The sequence below is a fragment of the Oncorhynchus gorbuscha genome, linkage group LG26 (genome assembly GCF_021184085.1).
Source record: "Oncorhynchus gorbuscha isolate QuinsamMale2020 ecotype Even-year linkage group LG26, OgorEven_v1.0, whole genome shotgun sequence".
Taxonomy (NCBI): domain Eukaryota; kingdom Metazoa; phylum Chordata; class Actinopteri; order Salmoniformes; family Salmonidae; genus Oncorhynchus; species Oncorhynchus gorbuscha.
Window position 1 is genome coordinate 2696699 of NC_060198.1, and position 26779 is coordinate 2723477.

General features: G+C 42.2%; 1 protein-coding gene across 1 annotated transcript; it reads left to right on the plus strand.

Moving 5' to 3' along the window:
- Window positions 1–26463, plus strand: smc3 (structural maintenance of chromosomes 3). Its single transcript, XM_046330456.1, has 30 exons — window positions 1–192; window positions 857–932; window positions 1089–1127; window positions 1251–1318; window positions 2969–3040; window positions 3146–3225; window positions 3356–3434; window positions 4135–4252; window positions 4634–4809; window positions 5047–5127; window positions 5714–5878; window positions 6945–7066; window positions 7383–7596; window positions 7766–7869; window positions 8683–8782; window positions 10354–10514; window positions 10773–10914; window positions 11076–11226; window positions 11551–11703; window positions 14179–14330; window positions 15394–15552; window positions 18717–18824; window positions 19389–19497; window positions 19686–19828; window positions 20289–20393; window positions 21464–21676; window positions 22566–22757; window positions 24499–24676; window positions 25060–25166; window positions 25364–26463. The coding sequence occupies exons 1-30, from the start codon at window positions 178–180 to the stop codon at window positions 25433–25435; spliced, it is 3654 nt and encodes a 1217-aa protein (XP_046186412.1). The 5' UTR covers window positions 1–177; the 3' UTR covers window positions 25436–26463.
- Window positions 26464–26779: the final 316 nt, after the last annotated feature.

Below are 26779 nucleotides of genomic sequence, written 5' to 3' on the forward strand. Positions count from 1 at the left end.
CATTTTCCTTGTTGTTTCTCTTTCGCCAGGATATTTCAACAAACTTGGATACATGCATTTTGAACAAATATTCACAATAGTCACTTTAAAGGCCCACCTTCCCTTTATCGAAGGAGAAGGGGTATTTATTGAAGTTGTTTGTTTCGCTTTCTGAGGAAAGTTCCTGATTAGGCGACCATGTACATTAAACAGGTAAACTAACGGCGCGAGCTCCATGTCGACGACCCGCTCTCTGAAAACGATGCTTGCGGCCTAGCCAGATAACTAGCTTTAGCTAAGAAGTATTGTAAATAAATGAACATTTACACGTAGCTAGCTAGCTAGATTTAGTCTACAATACTGCACTTAGAAAAGTAATCTACAAAAATTGTCATGTGCCGTATTGCAAACCATTCTGGATCACGTCTGTCAGTAGGCTAGTTATCTGAGGTACTAGTAGTAGTGGTGCTAGTCGCTAGCTAATGTTATAGTAGCTAGCAATATGTGGTAACTCTCTTCAATCCAGCTAACGTAACTAGTTAGTGCACATAAGTTAACTATCTTGCCAGTTAGCTATCAAGACAAGCCATTCATAAAGTAGTCACGTTAGCGAGCTATTAAGATAACGTTGTTTGTTATTAGCTAAGCTAGCTCGGAAGATACTGCCCCATCCAGCTTGCATAACATTAGTTTGCCTTTTGACATAGCTAAGAAGTTAGCTGGCTAGCAACTGTTGGCAGCTAATTTCAACATCCTGTGAAAATAAACTATTGGTGAATGTCTGAATCGTTTATTCAATGCAATGGTGCTGTAACTAGCAAGCTTGGATCATTTAAGATGTGTGATAGCAGTTGCACTTTCCTTCTTATCCTCTCAGGTCATCATTCAGGGTTTCCGAAGTTACAGGGACCAGACAGTGGTGGATCCTTTCAGTCCAAAGTCCAATGTCATCGGTGAGATTCTGCAACGTTTACTCTCCCAAAACCTCTAGCTATCTTTAGTCATAAACAACACCTCACGATGTAGGTAGAGGAAACAATGGGCTGCTGCCTTTCCATCCATTGATTGATTGACTGACATTTCCCTCCCTGTATGTTGTTTTCTCACAGTGGGAAGAAATGGATCGGGAAAAAGTAACTTTTTCTACGGTATGTGTGCGCTCCCCTGTCCTCTTCTGATGTTTTCTACCACATGAAATTAGAAGAATATAAAAAATGGTGATGCATTTATTTTCTGTATATAATAAAAACAAATGTTTGTTTTTCTTTCAGCCATTCAGTTTGTGCTCAGCGATGAATTCAGCCATCTTCGCCCCGAACAGCGCCTGGCCTTGCTCCATGTAAGTAGTGGAAGTTATACTAACATTAATGGATATTATATAATCCTCAGTCTGTTGTTCAAATCAAGATCAAATTTATTTGTCACATACACATGGTTAGCAGATACATTTACATTTAAGTCATTTAGCAGACGCTCTTATCCAGAGCGACTTACAAATTGGTGCATTCACCTTATGACATCCAGTGGGACAGTCACTTAACAATAGTGCATCTAAAACTTAGGGGGGGGGGTGAGAGGGATTACTTATCCTATCCTAGGTATTCCTTAAAGAGGTGGGGTTTCAGGTGTCTCCGGAAGGTGGTGATTGACTCCGCTCCGATGTTAATGTGAGTGTAGCGAAATGCTTGTGCTTCTAGTTCCGACAATGCAGTAGTAACCAACGCGTAATCTAACCTAACAATTCCACAACTACTACCTTATACACACAAGTGTAAAGGGGTAAAGAATATGTACATAAAGATATATGAATGAGTGATGGTACAGAACAGCATAGGCAAGATGCAGTAGATGGTATCAAGTACAGTATATACATATGATATGAGTAATGTTGGGTATGTAAACATAAAAGTGGCATAGTTTAAAGTGGCTAGTGATACATGTATTACATAAAGATGGCAAGATGCAGTAGATGGTATCAAGTACAGTATATACATATGAGATGAGTAATGTAGGGTATGTAAACATAAAAGTGGCATAGTTTAAAGTGGCTAGTGATCCATGTATTACATAAAGATGGCAAGATGCAGTAGATGGTATAGAGTACAGTATATACATATGAGATGACGTAATGTAGGGTATGTGAACATTATATTAAGTGGCATTGTTTAAAGTGGCTAGTGATACATTTTTTTTTACATGAATTTCCATTATTAAAGTGGCTGGAGTTGAGTCAGTATGTTGGCTGCAGCCACTCAATGTTAGTGGTGGCTGTTTAACAGTCTGATGGCCTTGAGATAGAAGCTGTTTTTCAGTCTCTCGGTCCCTGCTTTGATGCACCTGTATTGGGGCGGCAGGGTAGCCTAGTGGTTAGAGCGTTGGACTAGTAACCGGAAGGTTGCAAGTTCAAATCCCCGAGCTGACAAGGTACAAATCTGTCGTCTGCCCCTGAACAGGCACTGTTCCTAGGAAATTGAAAATAAGAGTTTGTTCTTAACTGACTTGCCTAGTAAAATAAAGGCAAAATAAATGACCTCGCCTTCTGGATGATAGCGGGGTGAACGGGCAGTGGCTCGGGTGGTTGTTGTCCTTGATGATCTTTATAGCTTTCCTGTGACATCGGGTGGTGTAGGTGTCCTGGAGGGCAGGTAGTTTGCCCCCGGTGATGAGTTGTGCAGACCTCACTACCCTCTGGAGAGCCTTACGGTTGTTGCCGTACCAGGCGGTGATACAGCCTGACAAGATGCTCTCGATTGTGCATCTGTAGAAGTTTGTGAGTGCTTTTGGTGACAAGCCAAATTTCTACAGAAGAGGCGCTACTGTGCCTTCTTCACAACACTGTCTGTGTGGGTGGACCAATTCAGTTTGTCCGTGATGTGTACGCCGAGGAACTTAAAACTTACTACCCTTACTACCCTCTCCACTACTGTCCAATCCTCAGTCTGTTGTTAACCCCATAACACTGTTATAATGTTATTCCCTGTCACTGCAGGAGGGAACTGGTCCTCGTGTCATCTCGGCTTTTGTGGAGATTATATTTGACAATTCTGACAACAGGTTGCCGGTAAGTTTCTCACCAAACACGATTGACACCTTTTGACTATTTAGTTAGTTATGTTTAGTTTGATATCTCTCCGTTCGTTGGTCAATAAATTCACTCTCCCTCCAGATCGACAAAGAGGAGGTATCCCTCCGCCGTGTCATCGGCGCCAAGAAGGACCAGTACTTCTTAGACAAGAAGATGGTGACGTAAGTGTCTGTTGACTAGTGTCTGTTGTGACTCTGTCTGTTGTGACTGAGCAAAGATCGAAAATTGCCTCTCTGTTTGAATATGTAACCATCATGTAATCAGCAATCACGTATGTTGATTTTGTTCCAGTAAAAATGACGTCATGAACCTCTTGGAGAGTGCTGGTTTCTCCCGTAGTAACCCCTACTACATCGTCAAGCAGGGGAAGGTAAGACGGCACTATGAACATATGCTTTAAACATGCTCCGTTGTGCAACATTCATTTGTTATTTGCTGCAAACATGTTTCTTTGCACCACTGTGCTGACTATATATCTGTTCATATAACCCAACGTCTCATACAATGATATCTTAAGTAACATGTTTTCCCTTGTTTGTAATCTGTGTCCAGAACAACCATATAACTTTCTACACAAATTATACAAAGGATAACTTTAATATGTTTTGTCTCTCGAATGGCTACCCAGACTATTTGCGCCCCCCATCTTTATGCTGCTGCTACTCTGTTATTAACTCTACCTACATGTACATATTACCTCTACTAACCGGTTCCCCCGCACATTGACTCCTGTACCGGTACCCCCCTGTATATAGCCTCGCTATTGTTATTTTACTGCTGCTCTTGAACTATTTGTTACTTTTATTTCTTGTTTTTTAGGTATTTTTCTTAACTGCATTGTTGGTTAAGGCCTTGTAAGTAAGCATTTCACTGTAAGGGCTACACCTGATGTATTCGGCGCATGTGACAAATAAAATTTGATTCATCATGTATCCAGATCAACCATATAACTTTATACATATGATACCTTTCATATGTTTCCTCTCTTTATCCTGTATCCAGATCACTTTATACGTAAGTTATACATGGGTATCGTTCATGTGTGTTTCCTCTCTTTATCATGTATCCAGATTAACCAGATGGCTACAGCCCCAGATTCCCAGCGTCTGAAGCTGCTGCGTGAGGTTGCAGGAACCAGGGTGTACGACGAGCGCAAGGAGGAGTCCATCTCCCTCATGAAGGAAACAGGTACAGTATAAGAACCAAAGTCTCTCTATATGTCTACGATGACACCATCTAAGACTCTGTTCACATGCATTCAGTCACCAGATCTAAGCAGAGGTATTCTGACTCACTACCTAAGATTGGTTTTGATTTAGACAAATTCAAAGCGTGCAGTTATCTATGGGAAAAAACAGTCGACTTTCAGACATATCGCACAAACTTTCAAAATAAAGGCTGCTCTTTCAATTTCCAAATCATTTTCCAAGGAAAGGCTATATAATTTAGTTCCCAGAGTAAGCATCTCCCTTTCCTATTACAAATGGCCCTTGGTTGGGCCACCACAGCTGTAGATATAACTGTAGACCTAAATAACATACTGGTGCTCTGTTTTTGTGTTTCCCCCAGAGGGTAAGAGAGAGAAGATCAATGAGCTGCTGAAGTACATTGAGGAGCGTCTCCAGACCCTGGAGGATGAGAAGGAGGAGCTGGCTCAGTACCAGAAGTGGGACAAGATGAGGAGGGCTCTTGAGTACACTATCTATAACCAGGAGCTCAACGAGACACGTGCCAAGCTGGATGAGGTAACAATAATTTTTTTAAATCAACTAAATGTGTTTATGGAGTTTGGGTTGAGAAATAAATATCTGTCAAATCAAATTGTATTCATCATGGGCACAGGATGTCTAACAAAAAGTAACTTTCAGTTGGTAGGGGTTTGCTTTTGTGATCTGACCTTTCAAATTCTTCCTTTTTTAAATGGCATTTGATATTTTTGATTGCATAGTTAACTGTTCTTTAAATTTTGTTTCCTCTTTCAGTTGTCCTCCAAGAGAGAGACCTGTGGAGACAAGTCCAGACATCTGAGAGATGCCCAGCAGGATGCCAGAGACAAAGTAGAGGTAAGTGATTCTGCATACAGTATTTGCACAGAATGGCTTGGAGTGTTTATGGATCTGATCAGCTTTTCACATTACTGAGCCAAGCTGTACTGAGCTGGCATGGTTACGCATCCATCCACCACAGTTCCTGTAACCGTGCTGAAAAGGACTAGGGGAGGGTTTGGGTTAGGGGAGAGTTTGATCGGGGGGGCTCATCGCGCCCTAGTGACTCCTTGTGGCGGGCCGGGCGCCTGCAGGCTGATTTTGGTTATCAGTTGAATGGTGTTTCCTCCGACACACGACACAAGCGGGTTAAGCGTGCCTGGTGTTAAGAAGCGCGGTTTGGCGGGTCATGTTTCAAGGGGATGCATGACTAGACCTTCGCCTCTACTGAGCCCGTTGGGGAGTTGCAGCGACGAGACAAGATTGTAATTGGATATCACAAAATTGAAGAGAAAAGGGGGGTAAAACAAAAATAGGTTTCTATCTTAGGGCTCTTGTGTATGCAAACCTAACCTGCTTTTTTTCTATTTCCTCTACAGTCAGTGTTCATCTAGTCTACGTATTATTCCTCTCATTGTCTCTTCTCCTCTTCCTCCCATTGTAGGAGACGGAGCGTGTGGTGCGTGAGAAGAAGTCTAAGATCAGTGCCATGAAGGAGGAGAAGGAGCAGCTGAGCTCAGAGAGACAGGAGCAGATTAAACAGAGGACCAAGCTGGAGCTCAAATCCAAAGACCTGCAGGAGGAGCTGGCCGGCAACAGCGAACAGAAGGTAGGGGAGCACAGTGGTGGGGTGGAGGGCGGGGTGAGTGTGTGCGTGTTTGAGATAGAGAGTGGTGTGTGTAGTTGGCAACAGTGAACCGAAGAAACGGGGCGGTCAGAAACATTTACATTTTTTACATTTAAGTCATTTAGCAGACGCTCTTATCCAGAGCGACTTACAAATTGGAACCTCATCTGCGTCACTGTGTGTGGGTTTAGATGTGTGTGTGTGAGACCCCCCATCTTTACCTACTACGTACCTACCTCTCCATCCTCGAACGGGAGCTTCTTCATCTGCGTCAGTGATGATCCCCCCCACACCTCCAACACCCCCTACCTCTTCTTCTCTCCATCCATCCCTCCCTCCCCCCTTGCTTTTCTCAGAGGGTAAGGACAGAAGCCTCTCCATCTGCGTCACTGATTCACCACACACCTCCATCTCTCTCCCCCTACTGCTAGTCTTAACCTCTCTTTCTCTCTCTCCCTGCATCCCTTCATTCTGGGCAGTGGCCCAAGGGAAGAGATCTGGCCCCAATCCCTGTGTGTGTTGCAGATTAGACAGCAGCATCTCAGCGAGGTTGGATTAGGCCCACCTGTCCGGGAGAATGTTGCAACAGCTTTCTTGTTAGCTTTGTTTTGTTGGGATGGTTGGAGGGGGGCAGGAAGAGGGAAGTAGGGAGAAAGCGGGTGGGTGTACCTGCGTCATCTGCCTTTCTGACTGCTGGGAGTCACATGAACCTATCTGAGTGATATGGATCAAAGCAGACTTTAGGAAGCTCCCGGGCGGCGACGACATCGATGAAGGCAGCTCCCGGCACCTCTCTTCTTCAGAGGGGTTGGGTTAAATGAAGATGACACGTTTCAGTTGAATGCATTGTTGTGCAACTGACTTGGTATCCCCTTTCCCTCATGGTTGACATATCTAGAGTAATCACATGTGTAGATCAAATATTATCTGCTGGCGTTTGAACTTATTTCAGTGATGACCCCACACACGTATGAGTATTCTCAAATGCCTCTGAGTGTCACCCGTTGTTACTATGTTTCTATTTAATAATAATGAATTCCTCCTCCAGAAACGTCTGCTGAAGGAGCGGCAGAAGCTGCTAGAGAAGATAGAGGAGAAGCAGAAGGAGCTGCAGGAGACTGAGCCCAAGTTCAACACTGTGAAGGAGAGGGAGGAGAGGGGCATCGCCAGGTCTGTAGGAAAACCCTACACTGCTCAAGGCTCAACAATGAATGAATCGTTTGTAATAGGCAACAACTTTTTAATGTATTAGTAAAAGGATATTTACTCATTTTCCCCCCATGTAATGTTAGTGACACCTGATGTTGAGCCACTAGAAAGTGAATGAAGTTGGTTCTCTTGTAATCCTCATTGGTGAATGCCTGGAGAGTGTCCAACATGGCACCTTAGTAGTAGGCCACTAAATAAGGAATAAGCTTCCCTTCGGAATTGTTTTCTGAACTTCCCTATGTACCTTTTAACACCTGTCATCCCTCGCTCCACCCAGACTGGCCCAGGCCACCCAGGAGAGAACAGACCTGTACGCCAAGCAGGGCCGTGGCAGCCAGTTTACTTCTAAAGAGGAGAGGGACAAGTGGATCAAGAAGGAACTCAAGTCCCTAGACCAGGCCATCAATGACAAGAAAAGGCAGATTGCTGCCATCCATAAAGACCTGGAGGACACTGAGACCAACAAGGAGAAGAACCTGGAACAGTATAGTGTATAGAACCTAACTCATGACTCATTAACAGTTCAATTGGAACTATTATGGTTGATTATAGTGCGAATGATTTTGTTTAAATAGAACGTTTGATTCTGTTCTAGATTTCACTCTGTTCTATAATTATTGGGATCAAGTTTCTATTTGACTGGTCTGTTTTCCCCTGTAGAAACTGGACCAGGACCTGAATGAGGTGAAGACCAGGGTGGAAGAGCTGGACAAGAAATACTACGAAGTCAAGAATAAGAAGGACGAGCTGCAGAGCGAGAGAAAGTAAGATCATGATCTATATCTTAATCATTTGTTTTGCTCCATCATGTTTCTTGGGTTGAGTCATTGCACTGTTAGGCAAAGATATTGATTTGAACCTGTAAATCTTCACTTCGTCTTCTCGCTTTTCTTTCTTCTTTACTGCTTTTTCGTCAATGTTCGTTGAGTCATCATTTGCGCTTTTGTATATTGATTCTATCTTATAAATCATAACTTTCTTTGCTCTTTTTTATTTTATTTTTTACTCTTTCCTCATTGAGTCATGGGTTTGCACTTTAAATATTTATTTACTTAGAAAATATGTATCTACTTTGTCTGGAATCCAAGACGAAGGCATATAAGCCCCGACTCGATCTCCACCATGTTAAAGGTTGGATGGTTATTCCCCTTAAGACTTACATTCAGCTTCCGCCTGGCAACCTTTATTTCCTTACCGGACTGGTCTGCTGTGAATGTCAGCACGCCTTTCCCCTCTCCTCTCCTTAACAATGGAGAGGTATTTATAACCCTGTGAGATGGATGCTGCCTGGTGCTTTGCACTGTGTGCTCTAGAGAAGGGCCTTGAGATACTGAGTTGTGTGAGGAGGAGGGAGAAGACCAGAGACGATGAATAGAATATGACATATGGGTTAATATATGGGTTAATGTTTACAATAGAGCTGCTCTCAAAATTAAGGCATTTTCCTGGAAATGATTCAACAAAATTAGCATCTACAATATTTGCCCTGGCTGCATAATTTGGTACAATGTCTTTTGGACTGAATGACAAGTTAATGCATTAAACTAGCAGTGTGTTTGTCTGTGTGCCTCCAACAGCTATCTGTGGCGGGAGGAGAACGCTGAGCAGCAGGCCCTGGCAGCCAAACGAGAGGAGCTGGAGAAGAAACAACAGCTCCTTAGAGCAGCCACCGGCAAGGTCAGTGTGACCGCCTACCCAACGAAACACACACACACACACTCGCACCTTAGCATGCATTGTCATATCATGCATATCATCATACTGCCACCTGTAAGGTCAAAATAACCTCTTCCCTATTGCGTTAGATTGACCTATGAGTCATATTAATTATAGAAGACCCACCTTCACCTCTACATGAATGTCTATGTAATCCATATCATCCTACTAGCCTTATGCTAAACCATGTGTGGTAGTTCCATTTATCTATGAATCAATGCCAGATTAGATAGGACACACACCTTCCCCTTTACACGTGATCATACTAGCCTTGTGGTAAATCTTCTGAGGCAATCATAGATTACGAAGGTCACACCTTTACACACCCATCCATTTATATACTCCCTGCCCCACGACCAAGGAGAAAGAATACACACACCTTCACACAGACACTCATTTCCACACATTTACTGTTTACTACCAGTCATGTCATGGGCCTGGTGTTACAGATGAATTACTAAGTCCACACCATGAAATGAAGGCTACACACACACACGCCGTCGCACTACCTACTCAACCGATGGTCGGTGGCTCGGCTTTAGCAACGATGAGTCACTGATGAAAGCAATCCCACCTGAACACTGAAGATTCACTTTGTGACTCCATTATTGGGGAAAGAGAGAGAGGTAGTGATTTTGTGATTCAACCAATTATTAGGGAAAGAAATTGCGTAGAGGTAAAGACAGTCTAACAAAGAATCAGCCCACCCCTTTCTCCCCACTCTCCTAGAAATCTACAGTGTATGTCTATGACTCAGCTGCTTATTACTTTTTCAGTCACACTCTAATCAGTCCTTTCTTCAATCAAAATCTCCTCAAAATGACGTACTATCGAAATTCCATGTGGTTAGCTTGGTGATTGCCGTCTTTACTTGCTTGAGTGGTCGAAGCTGACTTATACCCGGGACGTCACAGAGAGTACTTATCTTTTGGACTACAGAATGTGGAAAATCACTATTTTCACCTACGTAGAGTAGTGATGGGCACTATTATTATAAATATCCAAACGGACGTTAGTTTTCGATGACTTCCGAGAGTACATACAAAGATAGACCATGACATCTGAATGAAACAACAGTTTGGCCCTTTTTATGACTGGGCCCCATGACAAACCAATAAAGAGGTGCCGGTAGCCAACACACTTTTCACACATGTGGCTTATTGTGGGTCAATCAAAGCTTCACTACCATCAAAGGCTCCATGTGTAGCAAGTGAAGTGGGAGATTTCTAATCAATGCTAAATGGATTTAGAATTGTGGAATTAAATTGGCTAAATTATGAGGATTAGGCTACAATGAGCAACCAACAGGTAGGCTGTTTTAATATTAATTGAGTTGTAGACAAGGACATGGGGATCAAAACAAGTGCTTTCTTTAAAACATCTATTTCAACTGTCCGAATATCTGAAAACATTTCTGGATATTATTTGAAATCATTTCAAATGCCCATCCCTAATGAAGACGCCACAGATAAATATGCATTTAAAAAGTGTTGAAAAGTTAAGGTAAATCTTGCTGTTTTTGTCCACACTAGGCCATTCTGAACGGTATTGACAGCATCAACAAGGTGCTGGAGCATTTCCGCAGAAAGGGGATCAACCAGCACGTCATCAACGGTTACCATGGCATTGTCATGAACAACTTTGAGTGTGAGCCCGCCTTTTACACCTGTGTGGAGGTCACCGCGGGAACCAGGTGAGTGACGGGCTCTTTTTCAATAGTATTTTTTTTGTATTCCTTATGTCGTTTCCTTTCTCCTGGATTGGAGGAGAAGATCTGAGTTTGTTCCTCTCTGACCTCCGGGGTGTTTTGAGAAGGAGACGGGGAGAGGGGACACAGTGAATCGTGGAAAGACCATTGAGAAGGCCAGAGAGAAGCTTGTTTCCTCAATGTAAAAGTAACTGTTACTCAAACTTGTTGGCTCATACTCCTTCATGTCCCCCTCCCGACCAGGTTGTTTTACCACATAGTGGAGACAGACGAGGTGAGCACCAAGATCCTGACAGAGTTCAACAAGATGAACCTGCCTGGAGAGGTCACCTTCCTGCCCCTCAGCAAGCTGGACGTCAGGGACACCGCCTACCCTGAGACCAACGTAAGGGAATATTCTTGAATGGAATCGTCCTAAAAGTGTAACCAAGCAAAAAAATCTACCATACCTCAAATACCGTACTATGTATTTGACCCAGGCCTGCTATGACTTAGGCTCGTCAAAGAGCATTAAACTGACCTATATTTCTTCGCTCTCTCCTTTAGGATGCCATCCCCATGATCAGTAAGCTGCGCTACAGCCAGCAGTTTGACAAGGCCTTCAAGCACGTGTTTGGAAAGACCCTGATCTGTCGTAGCATGGAAGTGTCCACCCAGCTGGCCAGGGCATTCACCATGGACTGTATAACACTGGAGGGTAGGTGTCGACTAACGTGATCAAGATGACAATTAATGTAAATGACAGCAATTCTGGTCTGCCTTTTACAGTCTATGTTCAAGTAACTAGAGGTTTCTTGATGTAGATTTTGAAGTGTTTCGGTTTTTGTTGTTGTGTTTGTGAGTTGAGATCACAGGTGTTTTTCTGCTGCAGAGGTGACAGCACAGTACCATACCAGTTAGTGTGCTGTGGGACAGTTTAGTTATTTAGTTAATTGTAATTTAAAAAAATAAAAAATCTGTTGTGTGATTTTGTTATTTCTATATATATATTTTTTTTTGTTGTTTTGTTACTGCCTCTCAGGTGACCAGGTGTCCCACCGCGGAGCACTGACAGGGGGTTACTATGACACCAGGAAGTCACGTCTGGAGCTGCAGAAGGACATGAGGAAGGCTGAGGAGGAGCTGGGAGAGCTGGAGGCCAAACTCAACGAGAACCTCCGCAGGAACATCGAACATATCTTTTAACTCCATTGTTAGTTTGTTGGTTCATTCATTCATACAGATCTTCCTAGTCCTCTAAATTAAAGACCCAAACTGATATTTTGTAGGGCCTTATAAAATGAGATTGTTTTTGTCTAATATCCGCTTTGTTTCTCCCCAAATTCTGTTTTCTCCATTTTGTTTTTCCAGGTTTCTTGTTTTCCCCTGTTTCTTCAGGTTTTCGTTCTCAAAATCACACTTAAAAAGGAAAAACAACTTAATTGGAAATGTGTATTTTTGGATGTAGTCACCCTTTTCATTCTAGTGCACACCAAGCACATGGCTGTTGTTTAAATCAAATCATATTAGTCACATGCGCCGAATACAGCACCTTACAATGAAATGCTTACTTACGAGCCCCTAACCAACAACGCTTTAAGAAGTAAAAAGAAATATATATATATATATATATATGACAAGGTGGTAGACGCGCAGTTTTAGGAAATACGAATAACTGCATTCTGTTAATTTATTATGATAAACTTTGGCAAATTAATATTCAATACATTTAGTTGATTCCCTACTATTTAAAAAAATTTTTTTTTTTACCTTTATTTAACCAGGCAAGTCAGTTAAGAACATATTCTTACTTTCAATGACGGCCTGGGAACAGTGGGTTAACTGCCTGTTCAGGGGCAGAACGACAGATTTGTACCGTGTCAGCTCGGGGGTTTGAACTCGCAACCTTCCGGTTACTAGTCCAACGCTCTAACCACTAGGCTACGCCGCCGCCCCAAGTTCAATGCGTTTAAAAATTATATATTGTTGAATTCCGTTTTAATATCTGGATTCCATGATTCTGTCTGCGTTTTCCGCATCGGGAATTTTATAGGCACTGTTTATGTTTCTGATTAGTCAGGAATACAGGCATGTATTGATTTGTGACTTGACCCATTTACCATGGTCCTGTCTCAGTCTAGCTTGTCGTACACTAACTCAACTCCCTACCCTACAGTGGACCTGAAGTGAGTCAGACACCAGAGATACCAATATGCCATTTTAGTCCTAAATACAGGGGCTCAATAGGTGATGGTGTGTTGTCATCTCTCTCGCGCTAAGTTGGAGGAGATTTAATGTGTAAAAGATGAACCGGTTTCGTATTGAAATGGGTGGGATAGTGTGTGTGGTGATTCATGTCATTTAGTTGTAAAACATGGGGATTAAGCAGGTAATGGAGTGTCTCATGTTTTCCTCTCCCTGGTTCTCAGGAGGTTGTGTGTGATTGGCTGGTTAGAGGGTATTTCATGCCTCCAGGTTATGTCTTGAACCCAGCAGGAGGGAGGAGGTGTGTGTAGGTGGATGTTGTAGGATTACATGTATAATATGAGTGTGTGATGGCGAGCCAAAGAGGATTAGCTAGAGTGTGAGAGAAAGAGGGAGAGCAAGAGCATTGCCCTCAGACCTCTTTCTCTGTGAGTCACTGGTAGCAGGAAACACCACGCCGTGTGTGTGTGTGCGTGTGCGCGTGCGTGCGTGCGCTTGAGTTGATTGTTGACATGGCATCACTCCTGTAAGCCCCCAGCAATGAGTCAGAGGTTCAATCAATGATTTTAAAAGGATGTTTATTTATATAGATATATTTTTTCATCTACACCACCTCTGGCCCTTAGGTAAGCTTGCCATTAGGGAGATGCCTGTCTGTTTCATTTTAAATCAGTCTTTAAAGGGGCAATCTGTCATTGCTAGATCATTTTTTTGACTTTTATGATATGGACCCATTGAATCAAATTTAGAAATGACTGATGAGCTTAGTTCACCTGTCATACCCCCCCAAAATATGCCAATGTTTGTAAACAAAGTAAATGTAAACAAACACTATACATTTACATTTAAGTCATTTAGCAGACGCTCTTATCCAGAGCGACTTACAAATTGGTGCATTCACCTTATGACATCCAGTGGAACAGCCACTTTACAATAGTGCATCAACATGGTTAAAACTATAATTGTGATATCATGGACGGTCAGTCCTATGCATTTGAGAGCGGTTACATTTCTCCAGCCCTGTCCCTCAGCTTTTAACCCAAACAGGCAAGGAGTTGATTTTTTATTGTTTCAATTGCTGATGTCCACTTCAATTGTATGGAAAACAAAAGATCTTGTCTTGGATGATTTGAGTTTAACCAGTACAATGTTACATGCTTTGAGCCTCTCCAAAAGTGTTATAAAAACCAATCAATCAATTGAACAATGATGTCCATCATGTATGAAGTATGTTCCTTAACCCTCCCCTGTATATAACAACAATGAGATCTATAGGTTATATAGGTCCTACTTGTTTATAAAGTATGTTCCTTAACCCTCCCCTGTATGTATCAACAATGAGATCTATAGGTTATATAGGTCCTACTTGTTTATAAAGTATGTTCCTTAACCCTGCATCACGTATCAACAATGAGATCTATAGGTCCTACTTGTTTATAAAGTATGATCCTTAACTCTGCATCACGTATCAACAATGAGATCGACCAGCTGATGAACCAGATGCAACAGATTGAGACCCAGCAGAGGAAGTTCAAGGCCTCCAGAGACTCCATCCTGTCTGAGATGAAGATGCTCAAGGAGAAGAGGCAGCAGTCCGAGAAGACGTTCATGCCGAAGGTGAGGTTGATTTGGACTTCAATGTGTCTCTTGATTTCTATCGGGCCCTATTCAAGGGAATCATGAATAAAATGTAGCCGTAGTTGACTGAATCAGACCGTGATCCAGTTCAGCGTTATGACAAAAATGTCAGATTTTTTTTGAGATTCAGAAAAGTACCGTACACATCCAGGAGGATGATAAGAAGGGTGTATTTTTATACCCTACAAATGTCAGTATTATGCTGCCATCACAAGCACCCCGCCTTTTTACATTTGAGAAAATGCAGCAGTCTGAGAAGGCATTCATGCCTAAGGTAGCCTACAGTTATATAGCTAACTTTATGATTGTCCACCAGTTGAACACATGAACACATTGCTGCACTATTCTAGCATAAACTGCCTGCTGCTTGCAAACCAAATGTCATCTTTTGGGCATTGATAAAGTAATTTCAACCCATTTAATCTCTCCTCACAGCATCTCTCTCTCCAGTCTCTAGAGGCCAGTCTCCATTCCATGGAGTCTACCCTGTAACTCTTCCTCCAACTATCTGTCCTTTGTTCTCTCTTCACAGCATCTCTCTCTCCAGTCTCTAGAGGCCAGTCTCCATTCCATGGAGTCTACCCTGTAACTCTTCCTCTCTTCAACTATCTCTCCTTTGTTCTCTCCTCACAGCAACGTTCACTCCAGGCTCTAGAGGCCAGTCTCCATTCCATGGAGTCTACCCTGTAACTCTTCCTCTCTTCAACTATCTCTCCTTTGTTCTCTCCTCACAGCATCTCTCTCTCCAGTCTCTAGAGGCCAGTCTCCATTCCATGGAGTCTACCCTGTAACTCTTCCTCTCTTCAACTATCTCTCCTTTGTTCTCTCCTCACAGCAACGTTCACTCCAGGCTCTAGAGGCCAGTCTCCATTCCATGGAGTCTACCCTGTAACTCTTCCTCTCTTCAACTATCTCTCCTTTGTTCTCTCCTCACAGCATCTTTGTTCTCTCTCCAGTCTCTAGAGGCCAGTCTCCATTCCATGGAGTCTACCCTGTAACTCTTCCTCTCTTCAACTATCTCTCCTTTGTTCTCTCCTCACAGCAACGTTCACTGCAGTCTCTAGAGGCCAGTCTCCATGCCATGGAGTCCACCAGGGAGTCTCTGAAGGCTGAGCTGGGGACAGACCTGCTCTCTCAGCTCAGTCTGGAGGACCAGAGACGTGTGGATGACCTCAACGACGAGATCAGACAGCTGCAGCAGGTAAGGAGACAGTTAATGAAAGACTACATGGGGAACAAGTTTAAACGGGGCACTGTGTGTGGATGTATGGTTGTATGTGGTGTTTGAATTACTGGATAGCTGGATGGTTTTACCTACTGTTAAGACCTTGACGTCGAAATCAGACCACTCCAACATGTAAACATTACACGTTTAAATGGGGCACAGATTATATCTAGAATGAATGAATTACATTTTTATTTTTGTCATCACGAATTGGCAACACATCCCTTGTGAATTAATTGACACAAACAAACATTGCAATACCACAGTGAAATATAGTAATGATCATTCTTCTTCCGTTCTCTGCATTACGCATCGCATAAAGAGTGAAACAAGTTCAATCAATACATAATGGTAAATAAGGTTATCCAAAGTGTAATTATATTCCTAGAGCAGTAAAATCATACATGCATATACAGATAAATAAATACATATTAAACAAGGTTATCCAAACAGTAATTATATTCCCAGAGCAGTAAAATCATACATGCATATACAGATAAATAAATACATATTAAACAGAAGGCATTTAAACCCAGTCTGGCACAAAGAGAAGATTCATTTGGGAGACAAGCCTCTACACAATCTATATACACACGTACAATTTACCACATAGAAGATTCATATGGGAGACAAGCCTCTACACAATCTATATACACACGTACAATTTACCACATAGAAGATTCATATGGGAGACAAGCCTCTACACAATCTATATACACACACGTACAATTTACCACATATAAGGTCAATATTTTTACAATGTAATTATAGGTGCCCTTTTCTTTTACTCCAGGCTTTATCTAAATTTTCCGCAAATGGAAATACGCAATGGACCCAAAAAAATGTGTTTCTCCTCATCGCTGAGCCACATAATGCCAGGGTATATCTGGTGTGCTTTCTGGAATAAGAGCAAGCGTATATCATGGTAGGAAGGGCAATAGAGGATAAAATTAGTTTAATTGTCCTTTCTTCGAGGTCATAATAGTTACATAGTCTTTCCTCTTCCATTTCACCACAATACCGACCTGTTTCAATATGCAGAGGCAATATCGCTGATCTTACCTGTTTCAATATGCAGAGGCAATATCGCTGATCTTACCTGTGCACATAGCGATCTCTTGCTTTTAGGTAGGTTATACATAATATATCTCTCACACACAAATTCACCCTTAATCAAACAAAAGGTTTTCAATTTGGGTTTATGATTTAATCTCCACCCATTTCTTTCCCCAAATTGCATCAACAGTTGTTTTTTAATCATATCTATGTCTCCCTTAATTTAGGCGTCTCCTTGTTTTACATCCAAGGGTGTGGGAAACCAATCTGTACGCTAAAATTTCCCATCAACCCGTCTTTAACAAACTATAGGCTAAAAGATCCCTATTTACAAAATCAATGTTTTAATTCTATTTAATTTAAACCTTTTATTTAACTAGACAATACAAAATCAAAAGCTTTCTGGAAATCAATGAAACATGCAAAAGTAGGCTTCTCTTCGTGTAATCTATTTCTGATTATTGTTCAGACCGAGAAGATATGATCTATATAGGCGGTGGACTTTTGTTTTGTTCTTCCACCAGAATGTTTTTATCCTCCAAAAAGGTCAATAGCCTTTTGTTGAGGATGGATGAATATAATTTATGAACCGTACTTAATAAACTTATGCCTCTATAGTTCAGTGGCACTCTCAGGTCATTGTTTTGAAGATATGGGAATGGGATTCACTATAGACTTGTATGGCAGTATACTGTACTCAAAAACACATTTGGAGCAAATTATATAGGACTTCAATTAATTATTATTTTTTGTATTTTTTTTTAAACCTTTATATAACTAGGCAAGTCAGTTAAGAACAAATAATTTTTTACAATGACAGCCTACTGTCAATTTAGGGGATTTTTAAACCTCATTAGGCTAAACACTTAGCCTAAACACAATCACTTTCTTAACTTTTGCAGACAGCTCCTCATTTAAGTACGGGTTACATATATACGAGGGAACCTGTGTAATATCAAGAGTATCTTCTTGTAATTAGGCCTGTACGGGGTATGTATCTTCTTGTAATTTGGCCTGTACAGGGTATGTATCTTCTTGTAATTAGGCCTGTACGGGGTATGTATCTTCTTGTAATTAGGCCTGTACGGGGTATGTATCTTCTTGTAATTAGGCCTGTACGGGGTATGTATCTTCTTGTAATTAGGCCTGTACGGGGTATGTATCTTCTTGTAATTAGGCCTGTACGGGGTATGTATCTTCTTGTAATTAGGCCTGTACGGGGTATGTATCTTCTTGTAATTTGGCCTGTACGGGGTATGTATCTTCTTGTAATTTGGCCTGTACAGGGTATGTATCTTCTTGTAATTTGGCCTGTACAGGGTATGTATCTTCTGCCCCGAATGGTGTATTACCTGGTTGAGGAAGTTTGTGGATATTATCAAGAATACAGACAGTGATTGAATGAATACCGAAAGTTCACTTGATTCTAATTTATCACCCTGTCCCTGATGATAGAAGAAAAATGGCTTATGATCATTTCACTGTCTTGTTCCTTCCGTTGTTATATCATACATGGAATGTTAACAGCTTTGTCTTTGCCTTTTTGATACAAAAACACACAAACACCCTCAGACTCACAGTCGATTTTTAAGTGTCCTCGATGAGTTGAGCGCTAGCTAGCTGCGGTGGTGTGGGCACTGCATTCACAGCCAACCACACAGACACACTACCGGCTGCTCACAATGACCACCTCAGTAGCCACCTCAGCCGTTCTATCTGCTAACGTTATGCAATCGTCCCCGATTATAGAAATAGACTCATGTTCTGTACAGGAGTAGGTAGACGGGCTGTGACCCTCAGTCTCCTCTCTCTTTCTCTCCCCGCCTGCAGTTCTTTTCATCATTTTTGCCCTCTAAATTCATTTCTCTTTCTTTCTTATGAAGGCTCCTTTGTTTGGGGGGGGTACGCTCTATTTCTCTCATCTATTCTATTACAAACAGAGGGAGTCTCTCTCTGAAATGTGTTCTGTATTTTGTTTTGAAAGATGAGGACATGAATGTTGAACAACAAACATGATTGTTGTGTTTGTGTGTGATGTATTGTTGTATGAAAGGAGCAATTCCTCATGTTATCTTTGTGTGTAGGACAACAGGCAGCTGCTGAATGAGAGGATCAAGCTGGAGGGGATCATGACCAGGGTGGAGACGTACCTCAACGAGAACCTACGGAAACGCCTCGACCAAGTAGAACAGGTCTGGTGTTACACAATGTGCAAAACTAAACCTAGAACAAGTCCGGTTCCACAGTAGAGGTACTGTTCCAGAATTTTCCAAACAGAAACTAGACCGGTCCGGTTCCAGAATGTCTAGATGGGAACCTAGAACAGGTAGAATTCTAGAATATCACAATAGTGACATTTTTATTATTATTATTTTTTTTTAATCTTTTTTTTTTAATTCAGTCAGAATTTATTTCACATTGTCTCGTGACCCCACCCCACATATTGACACAACCTTAAAATTGCAGCATTAACTTTTTTACATCAACAAATAACCTTCAATTCATTACATTTTAATCTGTTATCAAAATGAAAATAAACCATTAAATAAATACTCAATAAAATGTCATTTTTCTAAATATCTTTCTCAAAAACGTTTGTATGTTGTCCCTTATAATATTTTGTACTGTTTATTTTTTTGTTCCCGACTTTGAATACCACTGCTGTAGGAGATGTATGAGCTGAGAGGGACATAGGGAAGCGCTTGTGAATGTGTTTGTTACTCCTTATTAACTTCTTTCTCCATGTGATCCTGTAGGAGTTGAATGAGCTGAGAGAGACTGAGGGAGGCACCATGCTCACAGCCACCTCCTCAGAGCTGGAGGGAATCAACAAACGCATCAAAGATACACTGGCACGCTCCGAGGGTAGGTCTCACACACACAGGCATTAGCAATATAATGGAGCTCACAGGAAGTATTGTATTAGTCTCTCTTAGTACGTTATTTGACCTGAATTGATGAAAACCTACACACAATCCTCAATATCAATAGAGGTACAACTCAAGTACAATAGTTAGTCTTCAAAGTGCCAACTGTCCCTGTTCATCCCCCAGACCTGGATGTGCTAATCGACAAGGCGGAGATTGAGGTCAAAGACCATGCCAAGAGCATGGACCGCTGGAAGAACGTAGAGAAGGAACAGAACGACGCCATCAACCATGACACCAAGGAGTTGGAGAAGATGACCAACCGACAGGTCCGCCTTTTGAATCGTCAGCTATATTAGAGTTTAGTGTTTCCATTATGTTGGATAGATTGGGGGTAAGGCCCTGCAATAGACTAGCATCCTGCCCAGTCGGTGTACAGAAACAGTAGATGGGCTCCTGCTCCTATGAGCCGTTCTGGCTCGCACAAACCAAGGCTACTTACTGTACCTTATTAGGATGCCCATTGACTGACCCCATGACGACCGCTAATCTTCCTGCAGTCCAGACACACGACTAAAAATACATTCGACATAAGACTTGACAATTTATGTTGAAAGATGACAGTAGTAGACATTAAAAACATTTGATAAGCAGATATTAGAATAGTTTAAAATACCTGATAGGTAACACCTGTTATTGCGCCTTGTGTCTCTGATCATTGCTGATGCTGTGTGATAATAAAGTACTACTACTAAAGCCATAATGCTACTGTTGCTACTCCTACTACAGGGCATGCTGCTGAAGAAGAAAGAGGAGTGCATGAAGAAGATCAGGGAGCTGGGGTCCTTACCCCAGGAGGCCTTCGAGAAGTACCAGACCCTCACACTCAAACAGGTGAATTCTCTCTCTCGGAATAAACACACACACACGCACTCTCTCTCTCTAGGAGTATACACACACACTCCCTAGGGATAAACCTGCACACATACTCTGAACACACACTCTATAGGTAAACAAACTCTCTCTCTCTCTGGACTCCCTGTCCTGTTTTTAACTTTCAGGACTTTGATTAGCAGCCAAAGCCAAACAGTCACGACGACAATAATCTCAGAGAGCCTCCTCAAGCCTCGACCGAGGGGCCAGGGCCTGGTCACATACACACGGCTGAGACACCGCCCACTCACTCTCACACTTATGAAAGCAGCAGCAGCCACCTCACTGTGACTCAGACACCTAGTTAGCCGGCTCCTGCCACCAGACATCCCTGGGCACCTCGGTGTTTGTCGAGTGGGCTGCTGGCTCATGTCTCATAAGTGTGTGTCTCCTTGACCAGACTAGAAATATCCCATACTTCGTGAGGATGAGCGTTAGCTTCCTTAATCTTTCTCCCCAAGACATTGAGTTTTGATTAGCTGGCCAGGTCCAATAGTGGATTCTTGAAGTGGATGAAGCCAAAGGATGATAGTCTACCTCTTATACAGCCTCTCTTTTTGATAGGTCTCTTGACTTGACATAGAAACTGAAGATTATTAATAGTTTTGAGTGTTTTGAAGGGATACGTGTCAGAGTTGGGATTATGGTTATTTCAACTCCTCTTCATACTCAAGAGATGATGATTAGAAATATCCTCTTTGGCACTTTGCCATCAAGCTTTTCGCCTGAATCGTGTATGTCTACAATATAGCATGCATAGTAACACGTTACCTCGTCTCTTCATCCTAATGTTCCTCTCCGCAAGTTGTTCTGTAAGCTGAAGCAGTGAAACACAGAGCTGAAGAAGTACGGCCACGAGAACAAGACATGTTTAATGTTACCCTAACTCTCTCTCTCTTCCTCTCCCTCCCTCTGTAGCTGTTCCGTAAGCTAGAGCAGTGCAACACAGAGCTGAAGAAGTACAGCCACGTGAACAAGACATGTTTAATGTTACCCTAACTCTCTCTCTCTTCCTCTCCCTCCCTCTGTAGCTGTTCCGTAAGCTAGAGCAGTGCAACACAGAGCTGAAGAAGTACAGCCACGTGAACAAGAAGGCCCTGGACCAGTTTGTCAACTTCTCTGAGCAGAAGGAGAAGCTGATCAAGCGCCAGGACGAGCTGGAGCGAGGACACAAGTCCATCATGGAGCTCATGAACGTGCTGGAGCTCAGGAAGTACGAGGCCATCCAGCTCACATTCAAACAGGTACGTTGTCCTCACTGGGCAAGTACCCAACCCCTTCATTAGGTGACGGGTGCGCTTCAACCCTTGAATCAAAATCTCAATCGAGTCTCAAATTGGTACGCTTTCAACCTGATTTACATCTCTAACAGATAGACTGTGATGCCTTCTGCACATACACCTGTACCCCTGAGCAAGGTCTCAATCAGAGTATTCAACCCCCCGAATAAGTCCTTAACCTTCAACACAAATATTCGTGATTTAACCATATGAAACTCAAGACTCCAAATGAAGGACATGGTTGTTGAGTTCTGTCAGCATGAGTTCAATCAAGCACATTCATATTGCTGGATTGATAATAGTAGTTTTTACGTACAAGCTCTTTTCATTTTAAAGTAATAATCTCTGTTCCAAAGTGACTAACCAGGGCCTCCCGGGTGGCGCAGTGGTCTAAGGCCACCAGAGACTCTGGGTTCGAGCCCAGGCTTTGTCGCAGCCGCACCTGGGAGGTCCGTGGGGCAATGCACAATTGGCCTAGCGTCGTCTGGGTTAGGGAGGGTTTGGCCGGTAGAAATATCCTTGTCTCATCACGCACTAGCGACTCCTGTGGTGGGCCGGGCACAGTGTATGCTAACCAAGGTCGCCAGGTGCACGGTGTTTCCTCCGACACATTGGTGCGGCTGGCTTCCGGGTTGGATGCGCGCTGTGTTATTAAGAAGCAGTGCAGCATGGTTGGGTTATGTTTCGGAGGACGCATGGCTTTCGACCTTCGTCTCACCCAAGTCCGTACGGGAGTTGTAGACAAGATAGTAACTACTAACAATTGGATACTATGAAAAGGGTGGTAAAATGTCAATTAAAAAAAAACAGTGACTAACCATATCATGGCAAATTCCATCTTTCCTCTTCTCAGGTGTCTAAGAACTTCAGTGAGGTGTTCCAGAAGCTGGTTCCAGGGGGCAAGGCCACTCTGGTGATGAAAAAGGGTGACACGGAGGGGGGTCAGTCCCAGGACGAGGGGGAGGGGGGCACCGACAGCGAGAAGGGCTCAGGCTCTCAGAGCAGTGTGCCCTCTGTAGACCAGTTCACCGGAGTCGGCATCAGGGTAAGAGTGTTTGTAGACCGGTGTGTGTGTGTTTTGAGAACCCGAGAACCACTAGAGAGATTTGTGATAAATAGTGTAAATGTCATATGTACTCTGAATAGCTTTTATGAGGTATTTTTTTCTCCCAATTTGACACTGCTCTAATCAAAGAGAAGTCTCCCAGTGTCGATACCACATTACATGTATTTTTTATACGTACACAGTGACGACACCAATTGTTGGTCATGGAGATTTGGTTAAAAGTCATGAAATTCGATATGTCAATGTGTATGTAGAAAGTATTCATACCCACATTTTGCTGTTACGTCCTGAATTCAAAATAGATAAACATTCAAATACATATCACCCATCTACACACATGCCCCATAAGGACAGTGAAAACATGTTTTCAGATTTTTTTTTAAAACAACTAATTTATAGAACATTTTATACAGAAATATCTAATGTAAATAAGTATTCACACCCCTGAGTCAATGTTACAATCATCTTTGGCAGCGATTACAGCTGTGAGTCTTTCTGGGTAAGTCTAAGAGCTTTGCACACCTGGATTGTACAATATTTGCCCATTATTATTTAAAAAATTATTCAAGCTCTGTCAAGTTGGATGTTGGTCATTGCTAGACAGCCATTTTCAAGTTTTGCAATAGATTTTCAAGCCAATTTAAGTAAAAACGGTATTAGTCTTTGTAAGCAACTCCAGTGTATATTTGGCCTTGTATTTTTAGATTATTGTCCTGCTGAAAGGTTCATTTGTCTCTGTCTTTTGGAAAGCAGACTGAACCAGGTTTTCCTCTAGCTCCATTCCATTTATTTTTTATCCTAAACTCCCTAGTCCTTGCCGACGACAAGCATACCCATTACATGATGCAGCCATCACTATGCTTGAAAATATGAAGAGTTGTACTAAGTGTTGTGTTGTTGGATTTGCCCCAAACATAAAGCTTTGTATTCAGGACAAAGTTAATTTCTTTGCCACATTTTTTACTTTAGTGCCTTTATTGCAAACTTATTTTTATGTATTCTTACATGCTTATTTTGACTTATATTAGTATTGTGGAGTAACTACAATGTTGTTGATCCATCCTCAGTTTTCTATCACAAACTCTGTAACTGTTTTAAAGTCACCATTGGCCTCATGGTTTCCTTCCTCTCTGACAACTGAGTTAGGAAGGACGCCTGTATCTTTGTAGTGACTGGGTGTATTTATACACCATCCATAGTGTCATTAATAACTTAACCAAGCTCAAAGGGATACATGTTTACCATTGGGTGCCCTTTGCGAGGTATTTGTGCTTGACTGTGTTTTGAATTTCACTGCTCGACTGAGGGACCTTGCCGATAATTGTATGTGTCGGGTACAGAGATGAGGTAGTCATTTATGTTAAACTCTATTATTATACACACATAGTGAGTCCATGCAAATTACTTGTTAAGCAAATGTTTACTCCTTAACATGTTTAGGCTTGCCATAACAAAGTGGTTGAATACTTACTGATTCAAGACATTTCAGCTTTTCATTTTTTATTATAAAAAAAAAAAAACACAATTCCACTTTGACATTATGGGGTATTGTGTGTAAGCCAGTGATACAAAACCTCTATTTAATCCATTTTAAATTCAGGCTGTAACACAACAAAATGTGGAAAAAGTCAAGGGGTGTGAATACTTTCTGAAGGCACTGTATGTGTATATCCTTTTCAATAATATTCCACATGTGTTTCTCTGGTCTTTCCCCCTCCAGGTGTCGTTCACGGGGAAGCAGGGGGAGATGAGGGAGATGCAGCAGCTCTCTGGAGGTCAGAAGTCCCTGGTGGCCCTGGCCCTCATCTTCGCCATCCAGAAGTGTGACCCCGCTCCTTTCTACCTGTTTGATGAGATCGACCAGGCCCTGGACGCACAGCACAGGAAGGCTGTCTCGGGTAATAACACCACTCATAGCAAATAAATACAGCATATTTTATACAACACAACCACTCACAGACTGCCTCCCTTGGATAAGAAGAGATGGAATAAGTGTGTTGAATTTACAGCTAGCCTTTCTGTCTTGATTTTCAATGTTCGGCCATCCACAACCCTTGCCTGGCTGCCTGAACTCCTTGCTCCGGCCAAACGCTACGCCCATAGACGTTAGTTTCTTCTCCACAATGAGTCTGGATCTGAGTACTGAAGTATATAGAGCAGTGGAAGAATTCAGTTTGGGTCGTCAGGCAACAACGATCCTTCAAGCAAGCATGAAGAAATGTAAGCATTATAACATATCTATAAATCTCTTATCCTTACCAGTGTGTAATGTGTGTTCCAGATATGATTGTAGAGCTGGCGGGCCATGCCCAGTTTATCACCACTACGTTCAGACCTGAGCTTCTGGAGTCAGCTGACAAGTTCTACGGAGTCAAGTTCAGAAACAAGGTGAAGTTACTTAAACGTTTATACGTTGGTCCACATCAGTATGAATGTGTGGGTACTGGCTACTCACTCACTGGCTAGTTTTAGACTAGTTTAACAACCTCTGGCATTCAGAGACGTGAAAAGTATGTTTCATAAGATGGTTGTCTCAGTAGAACTCAGACACAGGCATTGGTTACTCACTGTGTGTGTGTTTCCAGGTGAGTCACATTGACGTGATCTCGGCAGAGCAGGCGAAAGACTTTGTGGAGGACGACACTACCCATGGTTAAGAATAATCAACTCTTCCTCATCCACCTCCGTAGTGCACTGCCTAACTCTGAGCCTTCAGTCCTCTCCGCTCCGACAGAACTCAACCAGGACTCTATGGTCAGCCATTATTGGAAACTATTCCCATTCTAGCGTCAGAACTCCCAGGTCCATCATCTAGCGTCAGAACTCCCAGGTCCATCATCTAGCGTCAGAACTCCCAGGTCCATCATCTAGCGTCAGAACTCCCAGGTCCATCATCTAGCGTCAGAACTCCCAGGTCCATCATCTAGCGTCAGAACTCCCAGGTCCATCATCTAGCGTCAGAACTCCCAGGTCCATCATCTAGCGTCAGAACTCCCAGGTCCATCATCTAGCGTCAGAACTCCCAGGTCCATCATCTAGCGTCAGAACTCCCAGGTCCATCATCTAGCGCTCAGTAGCTCCACCACTGTTCCTTCCTCTATGACATCATTATGACGACGTCCATCGTCTTAGCGACCGAGGAGGGGAAATAAAAGTTCATTTTGGGTTTTTCTGGCCCATTTTTATTTGATTTTTAACAATGTTTTCAGGTGGTCATGTTGATGTTTGAGATGAGGGTTGAATTTCAGTGCTGGCGCAGCCTTTGACCTCATTGTATATTGAAAATGGAGAACTTTTCCGATTTAAATGCATGTTCTTTTTTTTATTTGAAACTGTTGGTCTGTGCTGATGTTGTGCGGAGGATTTTTCATCATAAATTGGTTGGTCACTTTGAATCTCAAACTGTGAGGTATAGTGAAAGACCGAGAAATAATAACCCGTTTGTCAGAATAATCTTTTTTAAGATATGACATATTATTAACTTGTTGTAATGTCGTTACCAGAAAAATGGTTTGAAACAATCTGAATTGTTTTTGTATTCTTTCTTTTTGTTAACGGTGTCTTGGCATTCCCTGTTGTAGGTCATTATCTTGTAACCAGTTAGTTCTACACTGACTGCAGCATTTTAACTAGTTGTTCTCTCCATGTTACTCTATTAGAAAACAATAAAAACCGTATAAGGACATTTCCTGAAGAGAAGTTGTGTGCATTTGTAGTGAAGTAAGTTGTAGTGTGACATGTGCTCTCTAGCATTATACCACTGGGTGGCGCTAGGTCACAAACTCTTCACCTCCTGAACCATACATCTGTCTGGTAACTTCATGGACCACGAATAAGATGAAGTTACACCACGAGGTGTAACGAGGGACCTATAATATACATAGTGAATGTCTAGAGGAGTGGCACAGAGATTGATTTGTGATCATGACACTTGATACCACCAAATGAGCCTACTGGTGTTTCATGCTGTAGGATGTAATATCAGACATGGGGATCATATC